This window comes from Temnothorax curvispinosus, unplaced genomic scaffold (assembly GCF_003070985.1).
Source record: "Temnothorax curvispinosus isolate PA1 unplaced genomic scaffold, ASM307098v1 QBEX01011278.1, whole genome shotgun sequence".
Taxonomy (NCBI): Eukaryota; Metazoa; Arthropoda; class Insecta; order Hymenoptera; family Formicidae; genus Temnothorax; species Temnothorax curvispinosus.
Genome location: NW_020221058.1, coordinates 18,841 through 36,128, shown reverse-complemented (window position 1 = coordinate 36,128; position 17,288 = coordinate 18,841). Strand labels below are relative to the sequence as shown.

The following is a 17,288-nucleotide window of genomic DNA, read 5'->3' as shown; positions in this document are numbered from 1 at the left end:
TATTCACAATATTTATCTAGATATTGTGAATATTTATGTTAATATCCATATTAATATTCACAATATTTATCTAGATATTTTGAATATCTATATTAATATGAATATCTAATATAATTTGAATATAAAGGGTTCAATACAAAGGATGAGATTAGATTATATAAAACAAGAATTATATGTGTAAAGAACTTAATTTAATTTAACCTTATGCGTTAAGATTGGTAATAAGAAAAAACTTAGAACAAAATTATATATAAATTATGGGAGATGCTTTAAAAAAACTCCCCAGTTAGACTGGGGACTTAGATTATTTACAATTCTTTTGATGATCCTCAGTATTTATATTATATATTAGATATTTTTTTAAAGTCTGATGATATGAATAATTTATATATAATTTTGTTTTACATTATATACGTATATATTATGACAGAATAGTAAATCTTTTATTATTATTATTATTAGTTATAGATCTCGGTGAAATAAATATGCCAAAATATTCCAAATGGCTTTTAACTCTTGTGGCGAAACTTCTAATACGAAAAAATGTAAATTATAGTACGTATAAATACTATTAACAGGTTTTTTTCTGTATAATTTGTTTTATTTTTATTTTTACAAATTAGAAAGTAATACAAGTATTTGTCTCAGACTTATTATGTTTATTTTCATTATGTTTTTTTATATTTTTAATATTTTGCGCACAGTAAAGATGATAAGCCTCAAATTCTATTTTTATTACGAATACATACGTAATTTTTTATTAATACGATTAAAGCATAAAACAAATTGAAAGTCAAAGAATTATGTAACTATGCAATGGTACAAATGCCATATATAAGAATATATATAAATGTTTGTTCCAATTTTTATTTACTTATGCTATTAATTGATATAAGGAAATTTAATTTCATAATATATGAATATGAATGTAAATTTTCCACATTGAATATTATTTGCAGTAGAATTCGCGGTACAATTGAAGAGAGAATATCGTAAATCTTGCCACGCCTTGTATTTATCCCATAAATATTTTTCGAAGAAAATGTTGATAATTGTACAAATGATGTATCTTACTCAAGTTCTCGCGACATGATTTTAGATTAAATTGAAAAAATTATTAAATATATAAAAATAGCGAACAGGTTGTACAAGCATTGTAAAAGAGAAGATTTATTAAATATTAGGCAACCATCTCTCTGTTTTTCGAGGTCATGTTTCCTTTTATTTTTGACATTAGACATTAGGTATGAAATGTTAGTAAACAAATGTGCACACATGATAGACGATAACTGTATGACAACGTGAATCTGTTAAAACTTCATTATATAAATAAATCATAGAAAAATGTTGAAAAAGATGTTGAAAATTACAATTCATCTCTAAGGTTTGAATTCCTAGAATGACATTGACAAGAATGACTAGGTTGTGGTACTTCTTCCATGTTATTTAGTATTTCAACTTTACTCTTTAAGCGTTTACTCCATTCCTGAAATATAAAAATTGTATATTATTTGACAAGGCTATATACCCAAGAAAAATATATAAAATAGAACTTTTTTTCCCATACATGAAATAAAACTGTATAGAAACATAATATATCACGTGGTAATAAATTATCCCTGACGAACTGTCTGGCAGATTTAGCAATTTTTAATCCGTCCTCGTCATGCTCCTTTGCCCACATGATCTTTTCAACGAGATTCGACAGATCGCTTTTCACGGGCACATAATGTAATCCGGGTGTAAGAGCTTTGTAAAAAAATTCATAATACTTGGATTCTTGCTTAAATACCAAAGAATCTCCAGAAAGTAAATACGGGAATCGATAGGCTGCTACTGTGCCATCAATATTCAATTGATATTTGTACTATAAAAAAAATTAAGTGCTAATGTGAATACATATCTGATTTTTTTTATTCTTTTCCCTAACATAAACAAAATTACGTATTGTCGTGTTTTTAATACTTGTATACAATTCCAAATTAATATGTATCTTGAAAAACGAAAAAAAATTCAATAATATAGAATATGCGTCAAATTTGATTTAATACCAGCTTTATTTGTTACTAGGGAAAGTACGGCTTTTATATTTACCTCGAAAAACTTAAAAAATGATACATAATTTTGCGTAGGCCCATATTTATCTATTTCATCTCTAAAGAAGAAGAAATTAGTAATGGAGACATTGAAGAGCTCCAGATGCTTTCTTGAAATATCTACTAAGTCAAGGCGTTCCCTCCTGGAATCGCGTCCACGCCAAAACAATTGCTCAGTCTTGTTTTCCCATGGCAGTCCATTACCTTGTACGGAGAGTGTGTCTAACATTACCCTGTTTTTTTTTCAGGCATATCATATTGCGAATAAAACGACAGCTTATAGATTATTAGCATTATCGAGGCACGTTATACCTTCCCATCGCTTCCAGAGATGATTCTGTGATATCATACGTAGGCATAACAATATCTTTCGTACTTTCAGATCCGCACCATGAAAAAATAGGGTGAAGCGGGCCTGAATCGGGAACAAGTGGCCAGTCGCCCAAATTCGCGAAGAATTCAATATCCGGCAGCGTCACTTTGCGTGCAAGCGACAACAATATAGCATCCATAAATATTTTGAAGCCAACATGTTGACCGTAACATTGCCTGTAAACCTAGTTTAATCTAGTTTAAATCAACATTGATAAATAAACACAAATTATGAACCGATGAATATAATATAATACTTACTCTGTTAGATTTCAATACGTAATGACAAATGCTGACACTGCTCGGTCGATCGTATCTTTTAATAATGCTTTCACGCACTTCGTCAAAGTTAATATTTGAGAATTGTGAGAGATCACGATGTATTTGAGTGTAATTTTCTTGACACTCATAATGATCTAGCCAGTTAATGATTGATGGATTCGGGCAGTAACATTCTTCTTCGTAGACAGGACCTAGAGACACAGTTTTTTGTTAGATTCTAAAAGGTTTTGCGTAAGAAAAACGGTCACATATACCTTTGATCTTCGAATGAGGCATTGGCAAATCTTTTCCCTTGATTTTTACTTTAATCTTAACATTGAAGCAGGTATTGAAAACTTTGTAGCGCATAATAAAACTTCCATCTTTACAGTCAAACATTTGAGTCCATACGTGGCATGATACGCCTTTGAGAGATTCCCCGTATACCTGCCCAGCGATTATATTCTCACCGGGAGATTTTGTCAAACTAGAAACAATAATATAACATTATATGGATCAGATAACTGATAGAAGAAATACTAATTGCAGATCGTTTTATAATTTGTTCTCAAAAATGCTTGTAACTGAAATTACTCCATCTTTTATTACGCAACTGTAAATTTTAGAATGTTGTATGAAATTCCTTCTCTAGATTTTTATTATTGTAATAAGTACCATTCGGATCGTTGTCCCTAAATCTTTAACATTAGATTCATTAGAACAATCAACTCTGCCAAAATTACGGGTTTCAAGTTTCTTATTTTAAATTACAGAAATTATTAAGGTTTTTTTTTGTTAGAATTTATGTTAACTCTTGTCAAGAAAAAAATGATTGTAAGTATATGCCAATTTATTTTCCATTAAACTTTAAATTTTAAAGTTCTGTAGGATGTCTACATGTAGCAAAATAATGCTGGTTCTAGTGTCAATGTATTCTTATGCACTTGTTACTGCTTCATGTATAATTGCCTGATACTAACTTTCTTCCGTGCGAATCCACGAGCTGCAAAAAGAAATATCTGGCGCGCATGGTAACTTCTGCTGGTTTCAATCCTGGACCCCATACAATTGTTTTCAGCGGGTCCACATCAACATGCCTCGCTCCCGTGCAAATGAGCAACCCTAGGAATGTTATCAGGCGCATACTTCTTGTCAAATATTTAGACAAACAATATGCAAGATGGTACGGTGCCTCCGCGACTGAAAAAAGATTGGCAATTTGATTTCTCTGACAAATTGATCATGAGGATTTTTGAGGTTATGACGGATTCGCCTGTTTATCGTTGACATTTTAATTATCTGTATGAAGACAATAAGGTGACCTCGTGTGACGGTTTATTACACAATCATTCTTATTTCCTTCGAGCTTACACTCACCTAAGGTGCTATCGTAAATGCAGAAATTTATCGGTAGCTGTCGATAGAGCCAATAAAGCCGGTTGCTCGATTTGCCTTTGACGGTTGAAATTTCTTTATATTCTGCATCTACAAGCTTATCATGGCCTACAAGCACGTGTCGTGTGTATGCACATACACACACAAATAAAATTCCTTCATGTATATCACATGTCTTACTATCAGCTTGATCCTTCAAAACTTCTTAGAAGCTTCTTAAACTTCTCTAATAATTTACTGCATGTTGCTAAACGAAAGAGAAATTATAAATGACTTTATATGTTAATAATTATAAACAACACGCGATCTTATTTAGCATTGCAGGAATAAAATGAATGACGGTTTTAGGTTAAGAGAAGAGGAGATTCAGATTCAGTTAAAGTATCTTTTAATTAATTTAAAGGCATTTCATGTATCTGGTATATATTATCACATATATATACACACACACAATACCTATGAATATACTATAATATAATCTCAATCGGTTTCGATCAGTTTTCACTGATGCTTTCTATAAATTTTTACACGTTGTATATAAATAAAGTTCTGAGTACATACATATAAGTCCGTGGTTCTTCGATACGTGTAAATTGCAGAATCAACTATATACATATAAATTACATCAAACGTCAGCAGATTTGTACAAGTATGTTACATCTCTCGCCGCTGTACTAAAAAAAGAAAGAAACATTTGATATGGATACTGTAGTGTGGTGGCTACATAGCGAAGCCGTTTGTGTTCCATATCTTTCCCTCGTAGAAATTCTTTTTCCAGTCTCAAGGCTTCCAGCCGAGGAAGCTGTCCTGTATAACTATCTGCTTGAATATGCTGTTCGCCATGGATTGCACGGGTTTCCGATTTCGTTGGGCCTCCATGATGTACGAGACCTTGCCTCGGGCCTCCGCCCGCGATATGTCGCCCCTCAGGCCGAGCAGTCTGATCAGGTGGTCCTCGGTCATGTCGGGATACTTCTCGACCAACGAGTGCAGATCGAGTGAGAGGATCTCCGCGTCCTCGCACCTCAGCACCTCGGCGAGACGTTTTATTATCTCGAACGGGGAATTGAAGTTGCCGACCTTCGGCGCGATCCTGTCGAAGAAGTTCTTCAGCTTGTCCGCCTCCGTCATTATCTTGGACGTGCACGTCAGGCACTCGTCGTAGGTCTTGAGTGATATCTTCCGTTGCAGCATCGCGGATATGTAACGCTTCGCGATGAGATTCTGCGCCTCGGTGATGACGTACTCGAAGTTCTTCGGGCTCAGGTGATTGTAATCCTGAAAGTAATCCTCCAGGGTGACGCAGATGGTCTCCACCGGGATGGGCGACGACAGCCACTTGGGCGTGATCAGATCCTGGAAGTGCAGCTCCAGATCGAGGAAGGATTCCTGCAGCAGAATCGCGGCGGCCTCGTTTCGCAGATGCTGATAGTTCGCCAGGAGGCTCTCGAATTTCACCGTGCCGTCGCCGGTGGTGTTGGGCACCCAGTAAAGCTGCTTCATCTGCTGCGCCAACTCGGTGAACTGTACACAATTGTTGACTATCGTGATCATGTGATGAGTGAAGTAAGGTACCTGGCTCCTGTCCTCGAAATGCTTCGTCTTGAACTCCAGTATCGCTTGTCTGTACATAGATCCGTACTTGATGACCTGCTCGATGCACAGAACCAGGGCCTGCGCCGTCAGGTCGGCACTGATGGTCTTCGCCACCTGAAGATTCTGATCGATCATTTGGAATATGATGACCGGCGCCGCGGTGTGATAATACAGCTCCTGGGTGCTGCTCTCGGGCAGGACGCCGCTTCGCCAATCGAGCTTCTCCGTCTCCAGCGTCTTTCTCATCCAGTCCTCATAATTCTGACACATGTTCCGCAGGTACTTCTCCTGAAGGTCGTTTATCATCTCGGGACTGAGCAGCGGCCCGATATCGGACGTGTCGATGTTCAACTCGGGATGCTTCATCAAATCTGGCCCGGTATAAGTGTTCATAATCCACGCCAGCAGAGAAACGTATTCGTTTCCCTCCAGTCCACCGGCGATTATGTCCTTCAGATGCTGGGACAGACTCGTGTGGTACATCTTGACGAAAGTTCTCACTATGTCGTACCAGGGTGGAAAGCAGGGTCCGCACAGAGTCTTCACCACCCTCAGGTCCTCGAGGATCAGGAGCCTGGTGAGTTCCAGATATCTCACCAGCCACATTTTGTTGTCCGCCCTCTCGTCCACCTGAGTCCCCTCGATTCTGTTGGCGACCGACTTTTCCAGCACCTTCATCGCCATCTCCTTCCACCTCTTGGGCCTGCCCGGCGCCATAAATCCACTCTGCTTGTGCCTCTGAATGGCGAACTGATCCGCTTTCTCCTCTCTCTCAATAATTCTCAGGGGCGTCACTATGACGGTGGGCTCCTTCCTGACTGTGTTCAAAGTTCGACTCAGCACCAGCCTTATCTGCTTCTCCATGAGTTGCGAGAGCATCTCCACGTCCTCGAAGTAAGCCTTCAGCATAACCGTGTCCGCCGTCGACTGATTTGGCAGTTTGTGAAGCTCGTACAGCAACTCGTCCCTGGACGTCTCGAGATCCATCAGGCTCTGATGCGCGTGCAGCAGCTTACCCTCGTTTATCCACTGCTTCGTCTTCTCCACGCTCTCGGGAACGGTGAATATGTGCTTCAGGTTCTCCTTGGCGATGACGTACTGGGAGTGACGCATGTTCTCCTCCTGCACCGCCTGCAGCCGGGAGCTGAGCTTCAGGACCGAGCTGAACAGCTGGTTAATGTGGTCTAGGTCGTCCTTGATGGTGGCGATGCTCTCCAGGGAGCTCTGCAGCTGCTCGAAGCCGACCCTGACCCCGTCCAGCTGGCTCTGCATCGCGGTCTTCAGCATGGTCTCGACCGACGCCTTCTTCCGGCCGATCCTACGCTTATACATGTCGATCTTCTCCAGCTGACCCGGCCGCTGCAGAAGGTTCGCAACGTACTTGGTGCCCCTGGCGACCGCCTCCTCCTCCAGCTTTTGCAGATCCTCCGCGTTCGTTGTCATTTTTCGATGGATTGTGCTCCGCCAAGCTATCGGAACTTTGAATCCCTTTGAATCTTCTTCTAGGTAGGATCGGCTCCTAAAACTTCAGACGGTCACGGTTAATAACCAAAAAAATTCCTCACCGGTAGCGAATCGAACCTCGGTGTCTCCCACGTGACAGGCGGGGATACTAACCACTGCACTACGAGAATTTCATCCAGATGACCTCGAGTGTTCGCACCAGTCCACACTATGACAGTAATGACAATATTGACAATAACCGCGTGGAAGAAGTCGCCCCTTGGAGATATTTTGAGATATTTCACGGACGACACGGAGGTGGGGAAACAACATATGGGTGGTTCACACCTGAGGGAAGAGGGAGAAGGTGATCCACATCATCCACATGTGGAGCAGCGAGCCGACGAAACCGATTGGCTACGCACGTCACGACGCATTGGCGCGGTTGTGACGTAATACACGTGGCAACGCGGAGAAATTATTTTTCCACATTGGCGTCTCTGAGTTTGACTTTTTGCTCCGTGGGCTGTGGGGACGATTTGGAGGTTAGTAAGCCCTAATATAATATATAAATGTAAGGCGATAATGATATAACGTTATTATAAATAAATCTGGACGTTATCTTCAAAAGATGTAAACGCAAGACCTTTTTCAGATGGCACACTTGTCACCATTGGTCTCTCTGGCGTTACAAAACGCCCGGCAAACTCTAGTACCCTGCAATATTAATAACATAGGTTTGTATGCTGATATATTATTTTATTAATATATATATATATATATATATTGGATATGTACAGATAAATCATGTTGAAAGCAAATTTTACAAAGTGTTCGTTACAAATTTTGTTGACGGAATCTGCTAGCAAACTGTGACGGCATCTTGACTAAAAGTCAAACAGAATCTGCTATTTTTTAAATGAAATATATTGTTCAAATGGTTACGAAATGATCGATTCTGCTCGATTTTTACTGGCAATCTGCTGTCAGATTCTGTCAGTAGACTGCTTCCATAGAATCTTAATGAGCTTAGTTGATGGCAATCTGCTGCAACATTATATTGAATCCATTGACAAACTATTGACGTCTTGCTAACATTTTTGTTTTTTATCTATGCATTGTGATTAATAAAAATTATTTCTCTCATTTAGCGAAAACGTGCGTGAGGCACGCTTCAAAGAAAGCCAGTACTAGCACCAGTAACAAGGGTGGCCATCCCAGACCAAAACACAGAGGATGGAAAATACAGGACGGCGGTACCGTACACGCGGGCATGATATTAGTTAAACAGCGGACAACCCGATTCCATCCGGGTCTTAATGTAAGCGTGCTAATTTATCATGCTTTTAATCGCTACAAGTTCTATGTATCGTATTTTTTTTTTCTGGTTACATAGGTTGGTTTTGCACGAGACGGATCTTTATTTGCCATCGAATCAGGCAAAGTGATAGTGACCTGCGAGAAAATCGATCCCGACTGGCAGCGCTCTTGGATCAAACAAAACTATACTGGCCGTGAAAATCAAGTTATATATAAGAAACACTTTAATATTATCCCTACTTCTCAACACAATCAATTCAAATTGATAGACAAAATATAAGTGTACAGGAGACGGTAAAAATTTGACCGTCTCAAAAATCCCAATGTTTAGTAAATATATCGTTGACTGTATATCTGGATATTGCATAAAATTGACCATTCTAATCTCTACTATTAATTTATAATACACGATTCCAAGTTGAAGTATGATCAGAATTAAATTTCCACCTGCGACATAAAATTACGATACGCGCATAACATGTAGAGACGTCTGTAAAAAAATAGAACGACTTGAAAAAGAGAACATTCAAAAATATAAATAAACATCTTTTAAATAGAATAATTCTTTGTTACATCAGCTGTCTTCTAATACACTACATTCCGTCCACTGAAGAGATTGATACTTCACTTTATCTTCTTCTTCGTGATACGTAGCAAACACTAATGTCTTTCTAACGTGACAACCGAGTCTGCACTGAGCCACAATTTCCGTAATAGGTATATCTTCGTCCTTGCGTTTACACTGTACTAAGTATTGTGAGTGGAACATTATCGGATCACCTGCAAGCAGAGAGATTTGTCATGCAGCATGCCACAATTAGAGTTTGCAGGTCAAAGTTATGTAAAGAGATATAATTACAATCGTCTAAAGAGAAACAGATTGTACCTGGATACACCAGAAAGTCGCCGCCGAATTTTTCCCCGCTGGTGATATAATATTGTCTCTCCCAAAGATCTTTGTACACCTTGTATTTAAGTTGCTGATCGGATGTCAGTGGATATTTCCATTCCACTGTTTTTACGTCATCTCTGCCAGACCATGGATAAGCTAATGTACAAGTAAATGATCAGGTTACTCGATCAAACGTATGTTTAAATCACCAATTTTTCGCCTGTACCTGTATGTATTTGAACAAGTGCCTCGTTTTTGCTCAGCTTAGGCAATTTAGCCAGTTCCTCTTCAAGCAGATTTTTAGGATCAATTTCAATATTATCCATGGCTTCCTGCGTCTTCTTATCCAATGGCTTCTTCATGTTCTTTTTGCTTGTATGCAAGCCTAACATCTTGCGCTTCTTTCCTTCTACAATTTTGTCCATCATTGAGGTAAGCTGAGGAAAGATTCATCATTTGCCACTCTATTACAAAATCCTCATATTCCTTTTAGCATAAATATGGATATACATAGATAACTACTTGTCTCTTTCTGTTGTCTTTCAAACAGTCCGCTTGCTCCAAGAACAGCTTGTCTCTATACTCCTGAAATTTTCGGCTTAACGATTCATCCGGCCGTGCCTTTAGACTTGTACACTCCACGAGGCAAGCGATTTTCTTTTCGAGCAACAGAGTGATCTCTTCTGGCAGCAAAAGCAATGGGAGACCTAAAAATACCTCTTGTCTAGTTGATTTTGAGAAGGAGCCCACTAATTCGCCGATTATTCTGTGATCCCGTCGAAGCCTAAGCCAATCTGTGATAAAACAAAACGGAATCAAATTAAATGTAAGTTATATCAGATAATTATATACACCGATATAATACTATTTACCATCGGCGTTCCATATAAAAGCGTTATTTCTTGAAGAAATGAGATAAACAACGTCCGGCACACTCATGATCCCTTCAATTTGTAATCAACAATGCCTCAGAGAAAAATATACCCTTAGAATATCTATGATTCGTCTGTGAATCGACAAGACAGGTGTTCCTCTCTAAACTGGACGCTCTCACAATTTCTTATTTAAATGTTTATTCTTCAAGAAGCTCAACATCAGTTTATTATTGGGTTTCGTTTTTCTCTATTCCCTTTATCTCAGTGTAATCATACTTTTCCACTTGGACGCTCCTTAACTCCTTAGGTCTGATCTTTACAGCTGTGGCCCTGCTGTGCTATGGTCTCTCTCTTCTTATATATAAATTACGCGTAGAGAGAAGAGGAAAAAGGTGTAAATGTTTACTTCAGGCCGCCCACCTTCAATTTTCACAAAAATGCGCTCGATTCCGCTTTGTGCGATGCAAAGACAAAAAATTCGAGAAACGAGAATTGTCGCAACAAGGAGGAAGGAGGAAGAGACGTGGGGCAAACGGGGAACAAACCGATTTCCAGCGATTCGTACGAGAGCGAACGAAAACCTCGGCGAACACGAGTTCGAAGCGATGTCGCGTAATCGTCCCTTATCGTACTTATCGAACGCCGATCATTGGCCGCGACCCTTCCGTGCGTCCTTCGCACTGGCACGCGCGCGATTGGTCCGCGCCCTCGACGGGGACACGGCCCTTCTCTGGGCCGTTTTGGACTCTGAAACTCCGGACGGGTTTTTAACCTTCCGCGAGGCGGGACAGGGTCGCGGGGTCAGCGGGGTGTCTGTCACTTCTCCCCGAACAATAAGTTTCGCGGAAAGGAGGGGCAGTGGAAGGGCGGCGGGTGGCGGGTGACGGGTGCGCGAGACGACCGCCGAACATCTGTCACCGGGCGCGAGCGAGCGGTGCGCCAGTCAGCGGAGCGAGCGGACTAGCGGAGTCAGCCAGGCGGGCCAGGCCCCCGTCCCGTTCAGTCCCCCGAAAATCGCGCGGCGCACTGTCATGGCAGCCGCTTTTGTGATTTTTTGAGACGCAGCGACACACAAAAACACGCCGGAGTCGCCCAGAGAGCACGAGACACGGCGCGGCGCACGGTACACGCGCGCGCGCGCACACCCGCGAGCTCGCAGCAGCAGCCCCCCGCAGTTCGTCGTCGCGCACGGCGATTTTTTCACAGCGGTTTCAAGCGGAAACCACCCTCCCCTCCCTCGCGCGCCACGGTGAGTGCGGCGGCGGACGATTTTCCCCTCGTCTCTCGGCCGGCCGAGTACTTGTTTACTTGCCGCGCGCGAGCGACGGCAAGCGACGGCGCGGCCCTAGGGCGAGCCCTTTTCGGGAAGAACGAGCGCGGTGAAGCGGGATATCTTGCGGCGCGAGACGAGAGACCGCGAGATCTGGGAAGGCGAGAACCGCTTCCGCGAACTCGCAAACGTCGCGGGCGGTTCCTGACGCGAAATTTTATGCTTTATGGGATTTTCTGAGATTTCGCGATCGTCGTCCACCCTCGTCCTCATTGAGTATAGATTATGTAAATTTCAAGACGGGGGACTTCCCGATTGAGTGTACCGCGTGTGTATTAATTGTGAATACGTCTATTATGTTTGTTATATTTTCAATTGTGAATCATGTCGTCCTGAGAGTCGCCGACTAGAATCGCTACTGATATTTCTCGTTTCGTTAATAATATATCTGGCGTAACATTTGTTATATTGCGTTTCAAGACTTAGCAAGATAACTGAACATAATAGATTGAATATTGTTGAACTGTTAGACTGGTAGAGCGAGACGCTAATGATGTTTATATGTGTCTTTTTTTGTAGATAATAAATCATGAGCTCAGGTAGACCGATAAAATGTGTAGTGGTAGGAGATGGGACGGTAGGAAAGACCTGCATGTTGATATCGTACACGACAGACAGTTTTCCCGGGGAGTATGTACCTACCGTGTAAGTATGTCTCTTATGTTGTCGAGATTGCGTACGTCTGCTCTTCCTCTGTCGAGGGCTCTCTTGCCCTCCTTAGGGGCTGTAGCCGGTTAAAGGGATACCTTTGCCAGCATGGTTTTTGCCTTAGTTTCTCTTTCTTAGACCAATCAAACGGAGTGGCTAATAATAGTAGCAGCGTATGAGATACCTAACTGCTATGTACAGGAAGTAATTCATTCCCAGTCATCTTTTTGTTACTTCCTGTCCTTTAGATTCTCACAAATCTATTTTTGTTGGGTACTATCTCACTCGGCAATATTTTCATTGGTTCATAATAGCTTGTCACAGTTGAGATATACATAGTTAAGCCGATATAAACGAGAAAATGAAAATATAAGCAGCAAATGAAACCTCTTTCCTTTTTATTTTTCTTACTTTAACGGAGATTTAAAGTGGGATACTCAATGAATAGTGATGAACAAATTGAAAATTATGACACCGAACATGTGCTAAGTCTGTAATGTTTTGCCTAGGTTTGACAACTATTCCGCGCCAATGGTGGTCGACGGAATTCCGGTTAGTCTAGGGCTGTGGGACACGGCGGGGCAGGAAGACTACGACAGATTGCGTCCTCTCTCCTATCCTCAGACGGATGTGTTTCTCATTTGTTTCTCAGTAACGAGCCCTTCGTCATTCGAAAATGTCACCAGTAAATGGTACCCTGAAATAAAACATCACTGCCCAGATGCACCAATGATACTCGTCGGAACTAAAATAGACTTACGAGATGACCGTGAAACGCTTACTGCCTTAGCTGAACAGGGCCTTAGTGCTATTAAGCGTGAACAGGGACAAAAGCTGGCAAACAAGGTACGTAAAATTTAATTGTTTCCTATTTTATATATAATTTAGACTAGTTTGGTGTACAGCAAAGCGCCAATGTTTGTTACAGATTCGCGCGGTAAAATATATGGAGTGCTCCGCTCTGACGCAACGTGGATTGAAGCAGGTATTCGACGAGGCGGTGCGCGCCGTTTTAAGACCTGAGCCGCAAAAACGTCGACAAAGAAGGTGCATTGTGTTATAAACGACGAAAGGAATTGAAGGGAATCATATAGGTATACACGTATATAAAGCAACGGATCAAAATGAATTTGATCGCGCAAAGAAATAATACGAATGGTTTAAAGAGAAGATGGAATAGAGTACATGCATTTTAACGAATTATTCTCTGGCAGCTATAGAATTATACCATATTACGGAAAGAGTACAACTTAAAAACCTCCTGGTCTCAATGCGAGTCGTGATGTTGATTCACGACCAGAAAGTTTAGACAACGAGAAAGTAAGAAGATAAAAGGATAGAATAAATATTTAGCATTTGCAGGAGGAAGTTTACGAGTTACAAGCTTGCAGGTGTCTTTCCTTAAACTTGCATTTATACATATATTTGCATAATGATAAAAAGATATTTGACCATAGTAATGCGCAGTCAATTTAGTCAGTTTAGTGGAAAACGGCTCATGAAAATTTTTTTCGTATTCTACAAGAGAAATCTCCGTTAATTAATATTGCAGTCCTGCAAATCGATAATACAGTGTAAATGTGCTGTGATGATTAAAAGCATTAAGTGAACCCGAAGCTTTACTTATCAGGGCTGCCAGATTTTCGACTTTTTTACATTTACAATAGTAGGAACATTGATTTTAGTACATACAACGCGATAGCTAATCATAACAATCACATGCTGAAGTGTTTTACGAGATGTAAAGCTGGCATCATAGAATTATTTAAACATACAGTGCCATAGCAACGAAAAATCAAATGAATTTTACAAGCACTCTTAATCACAATCGGTTCTAGACAATATATATATATTTTTTACTAACAAATACGGAAATTTTTAAAAGATATAGCCAGAGAAATTGGTGTGTATAATGGTTCTTTAGACAGAAGTAGCACGTTTGTCTTTCCATTCTTTGGGGCATTTGAGATTTTTATTTTTATCAATACTTCCGATAAGAAATGTATAGTATGGTTACAGAATACTGCCATAAAATAACACAACACGAAAATTTCATAGTATTCTTAATACTAGAGAAGAAAAATCGACTTTACGTAATAATTACGCAAATTAAATTTGATAATGAGACATTTGTTATTTAGAATTGCAACATGTCTGTGTGTCGAAAGAATTAATATTGTGCATTAATATTTATTTGATTAATTATAAACGGAGAATATTGTAGTATGATTTTATACGTGTACTGCAGGATTTTTAATATAGTTTTCTATTTATAACGTAATGTTTTTCGTTTGTGCTTGTAACGGGGTTTCAATGTTGCACAAGTTTTTGCAATTGTGCAATTTCACTTATTAACATTATTCGAATTCACGTGAATATTCTTTACAAAATTAATAATCAAAAGAAGTGTAGCTAGCAGTTGATGATAACATAAAACGCTGATAACAATTACACAGCAGTGCAAAGTCCACCTAAATTGAAATATATAAATATAGCACAATGTATTTTCTTAAATACTATAGTATATCTCACTCTCTTCCATTTATTTGTACGAAAATTGTTTACATAAAAATTTACGGGAAAACTAGTGCGATGGTTTAGAAAGATAGATATCTTGTACAAATAAGTATTGCTATAAAGTTAAGCCCATATCATTGTTTCTAATTCATTATCTTATTAAACGATCATAATTGCGATTGTACTTTTTTTAAACAGATTTTTCTATTTATGTTTAGCTAAAGACAGTCAAGTTTTGTGAATACAGATATTACATGTGCTCTCTAAAAACTCAATGATAAATCGATGAAATAGATATTATTCTTGTGGTCACGTTTTTTATTATTATTATTATTTTTTTTTTATTTTATTCGAAAGCTTAGGATAGAAAAGATAGGACCTTTGTGCCATATGCTTTTCATTTGTAAAACAGGCATTAAATACCATGTTCAAATTGAACTTTATATTTGAAACAAACTCCCAAATAATTTAAAATATATCAAAATTGAATCGAGAGAAAAACATTTAATACTAGAGTGGTTGAGAATGGATAATTATTTGCAGAAATAATTTCACATCTTATTTTTAAAAGAAGATAAGCAATTTTGAAACAATAAAAATCATAAACTTTGCTTTTATAATCTTCGTCATTAATATTAATTAGTTTACAAACACGAATTTTACGGTTGCATAAGAAAGCTTAGCGATCAATGATCGTTTTGGCTGTTCTAGTCTGAAAATGCTATAAGGAGCAAACAAAAAGGCATGTTACAGCTTACTAGGTGTACATAATGTAGCATAGAAGCGTACTCTAAATTTTCATCGAATCTATCTTTTAAGGTGTAATTTTGGGTTTTTCTTACTCCTGAAATCTTTGTGCGCCAATAGGTCTTATCACGGAATCACTTGATTAATTAAAATGCTGCAGTTAATGCCTGTCTTTTGTTTGATTTGTGTGACACATGGTTTGAAATAAAATATAATAATCGCTAAATAATTATGTGGATATATTTATTTAGCGATAATATATGTTTGTCTATTTTCAAAAATGACGAAAATAAATTGCTAGAATGTTTCCTAAATTAAAAATGTATGTCTTAAATGACCAAGTCTAGCATCTTTTATCTTCGTTTATTGGAATTTAAGATATTTTAAACTTTTGATATGTATATGTATACCCCTGCATATGTATAATAATGCATTAGTTAAGCATAATAATATACTACGATTATGTATTATAATGTAATGCATAGATCGCGCATTTTTTGTAAGTAGTGCACTTATCTTACAAATTTCCAGGTACTTACTACAGGCACGTTTGTTCCTTCATGTTGTAAAATAAATTTATCAACAGCGATGCAATATTTGTCAATTTTATTCCGATTTTATATGAATTTTTTGTACAAGGCGTTCAATATCATTCATAATTTCTGAAATTGAACAAATTTTATTGCAGAATTAATATATTAAAACAATAACGATAACACTATACTAACAGGATGGGTGCATTACAATGTGTATGATGCCTGTATTTTCCAACGATGAGCTTTAATTTGGGCATGATGTAATTTAAATTACACTACTTACAACTTTTGCATTTAACGGAGATCATAGGATGCGAATTACTTTCTCATCTTTCTTCTTTTTAACGAAATTATCGAGGGATTGCTATGAACCAAAGTTATATATTACAATTTAAGATAACATCTATGTTTTTTATTATGGACTATTGCACATAAGTATAAAAAGAATGAGTGTATGAAATGTAAAGATAATCTAGTCATCACGGATCTGCTTCTAACTTTTACTTGTGTACGTGAATAATGCTCTCACAACAGATTGCATGTAAACAAAATATAATCCTTAAACGGGACAATTTAGCGTGTAAATGGGCGAAACGGGAAATATGAGGACAGAAAGAAAAGGTATAAAAGATATGAAAGTAAAGATGCAACTTAATACTGTCAATTTAGATAGAATGCAAGGAAAAACCAAACGATGTGGGAGTAGAAATTCTGTAGAAATTACAAATATATGTATATGTGCTAGGATATGTAACTTTAATTATGAGTAATTTATAAACATTTGTCTATTTTCGTATATATAACAGAATTCGTTATTTATATACTAACAGGACGGCACAAGAGAGCGCTCCCATCGCTTTTACAAATTTTTTAATTCTACAACGATTTATAAATTTACAACAATGAGATACCTCATATTAATTTTGTAAATTTACTTTACAAAAGGGCGTACGTTTCTATAACCGATGTTACTTTCTATGCTTTTAATGCACTCTTTTGCTGTCGATCTGATAATCGGTAACAAATAGTGGCCTCGAAATTATAATTTCGATTATCTCGTTTTTTCCTTGTGGAAGAATTATTCATTAACAATGACAATTGCAATGTGAGTAACATGACTGCATAAAGGCATATTCTATATGGCACTAGGAAGCATTTATTTTTTATTTACATGTATTTTGAAAACGACTTTTTCAAATAAACGATAAAATAAAAACATCACGAGATAGTGTAGTTTATAACACTGTTAGCTACTTATAT

At 38.2% G+C, this 17,288-nt stretch overlaps 5 protein-coding genes across 6 annotated transcripts; 2 read left to right on the top strand and 3 right to left on the bottom strand.

Moving 5' to 3' along the window:
• Nucleotides 1-47: 47 nt before the first annotated feature.
• On the bottom strand, nt 48-4,639 carry LOC112461338 (KDEL motif-containing protein 1-like). The gene is made up of 9 exons (XM_025026549.1): nt 4,581-4,639; nt 4,107-4,371; nt 3,710-3,929; nt 3,005-3,216; nt 2,730-2,941; nt 2,409-2,653; nt 2,095-2,329; nt 1,568-1,867; nt 48-1,486 (listed from the first exon to the last, which is right to left on the bottom strand). The coding sequence occupies exons 3-9, from the start codon at nt 3,871-3,873 to the stop codon at nt 1,367-1,369; spliced, it is 1,488 nt and encodes a 495-aa protein (XP_024882317.1). The 5' UTR covers nt 3,874-3,929; nt 4,107-4,371; nt 4,581-4,639; the 3' UTR covers nt 48-1,366.
• On the bottom strand, nt 4,545-7,455 carry LOC112461336 (exocyst complex component 3). Its single transcript, XM_025026544.1, has 2 exons — nt 7,338-7,455; nt 4,545-7,245 (listed from the first exon to the last, which is right to left on the bottom strand). The coding sequence occupies exon 2, from the start codon at nt 7,161-7,163 to the stop codon at nt 4,905-4,907; it is 2,259 nt and encodes a 752-aa protein (XP_024882312.1). The 5' UTR covers nt 7,164-7,245; nt 7,338-7,455; the 3' UTR covers nt 4,545-4,904.
• Nucleotides 7,456-7,600: 145 nt separating this feature from the next.
• Nucleotides 7,601-8,867, top strand: LOC112461342 (39S ribosomal protein L27, mitochondrial). The gene is made up of 4 exons (XM_025026553.1): nt 7,601-7,708; nt 7,819-7,900; nt 8,315-8,484; nt 8,560-8,867. Exons 2-4 carry the CDS (start codon nt 7,819-7,821, stop codon nt 8,761-8,763), a joined length of 456 nt encoding a protein of 151 aa, XP_024882321.1. The 5' UTR covers nt 7,601-7,708; the 3' UTR covers nt 8,764-8,867.
• Nucleotides 8,868-9,011: 144 nt separating this feature from the next.
• On the bottom strand, nt 9,012-11,059 carry LOC112461339 (tRNA-splicing endonuclease subunit Sen34). The gene is made up of 5 exons (XM_025026550.1): nt 10,248-11,059; nt 9,898-10,169; nt 9,602-9,812; nt 9,370-9,531; nt 9,012-9,263 (listed from the first exon to the last, which is right to left on the bottom strand). The coding sequence occupies exons 1-5, from the start codon at nt 10,312-10,314 to the stop codon at nt 9,058-9,060; spliced, it is 918 nt and encodes a 305-aa protein (XP_024882318.1). The 5' UTR covers nt 10,315-11,059; the 3' UTR covers nt 9,012-9,057.
• A 341-nt stretch (nt 11,060-11,400) lies between these two features.
• LOC112461340 (ras-related C3 botulinum toxin substrate 1) lies at nt 11,401-17,249 on the top strand. 2 transcript variants are annotated; one of them, XM_025026552.1, is made up of 4 exons: nt 11,401-11,499; nt 12,100-12,225; nt 12,738-13,074; nt 13,157-17,249. In XM_025026552.1, exons 2-4 carry the CDS (start codon nt 12,110-12,112, stop codon nt 13,289-13,291), a joined length of 588 nt encoding a protein of 195 aa, XP_024882320.1. In that variant the 5' UTR covers nt 11,401-11,499; nt 12,100-12,109; the 3' UTR covers nt 13,292-17,249. The 2 variants fall into 2 exon arrangements, with proteins under 2 accessions (XP_024882320.1, XP_024882319.1); XM_025026551.1 differs by lacking the exon at nt 11,401-11,499 and adding an exon at nt 11,518-11,848.
• The last annotated feature ends 39 nt before the right edge of the window (nt 17,250-17,288 follow it).

Bases quoted from the DNA above. Each gene is read 5' to 3' on its own strand.
- LOC112461338 (XM_025026549.1), bottom strand. From the start codon at position 3,873: ATGCGCCTGATAACATTCCTAGGGTTGCTCATTTGCACGGGAGCGAGG. The intron at 2,942-3,004 runs GTATATGTGACC...CTGTGTCTCTAG, and splicing joins GCCTCATTCGAAGATCAAAG to GTCCTGTCTACGAAGAAGAA. The intron at 1,487-1,567 runs GTATGGGAAAAA...TTTATATTTCAG, and splicing joins TCTATACAGTTTTATTTCAT to GAATGGAGTAAACGCTTAAA.
- LOC112461336 (XM_025026544.1), bottom strand. From the start codon at position 7,163: ATGACAACGAACGCGGAGGATCTGCAAAAGCTGGAGGAGGAGGCGGTC.
- LOC112461342 (XM_025026553.1), top strand. From the start codon at position 7,819: ATGGCACACTTGTCACCATTGGTCTCTCTGGCGTTACAAAACGCCCGG. The intron at 7,901-8,314 runs GTTTGTATGCTG...TCTCTCATTTAG, and splicing joins CTGCAATATTAATAACATAG to CGAAAACGTGCGTGAGGCAC. The intron at 8,485-8,559 runs GTAAGCGTGCTA...CTGGTTACATAG, and splicing joins GATTCCATCCGGGTCTTAAT to GTTGGTTTTGCACGAGACGG.
- LOC112461339 (XM_025026550.1), bottom strand. From the start codon at position 10,314: ATGAGTGTGCCGGACGTTGTTTATCTCATTTCTTCAAGAAATAACGCT. The intron at 10,170-10,247 runs GTAAATAGTATT...GTTTTATCACAG, and splicing joins TTTTATATGGAACGCCGATG to ATTGGCTTAGGCTTCGACGG. The intron at 9,813-9,897 runs GTAGTTATCTAT...ATCTTTCCTCAG, and splicing joins AAGACAACAGAAAGAGACAA to CTTACCTCAATGATGGACAA.
- LOC112461340 (XM_025026552.1), top strand. From the start codon at position 12,110: ATGAGCTCAGGTAGACCGATAAAATGTGTAGTGGTAGGAGATGGGACG. The intron at 12,226-12,737 runs GTAAGTATGTCT...TGTTTTGCCTAG, and splicing joins GGGGAGTATGTACCTACCGT to GTTTGACAACTATTCCGCGC. The intron at 13,075-13,156 runs GTACGTAAAATT...TGTTTGTTACAG, and splicing joins GACAAAAGCTGGCAAACAAG to ATTCGCGCGGTAAAATATAT.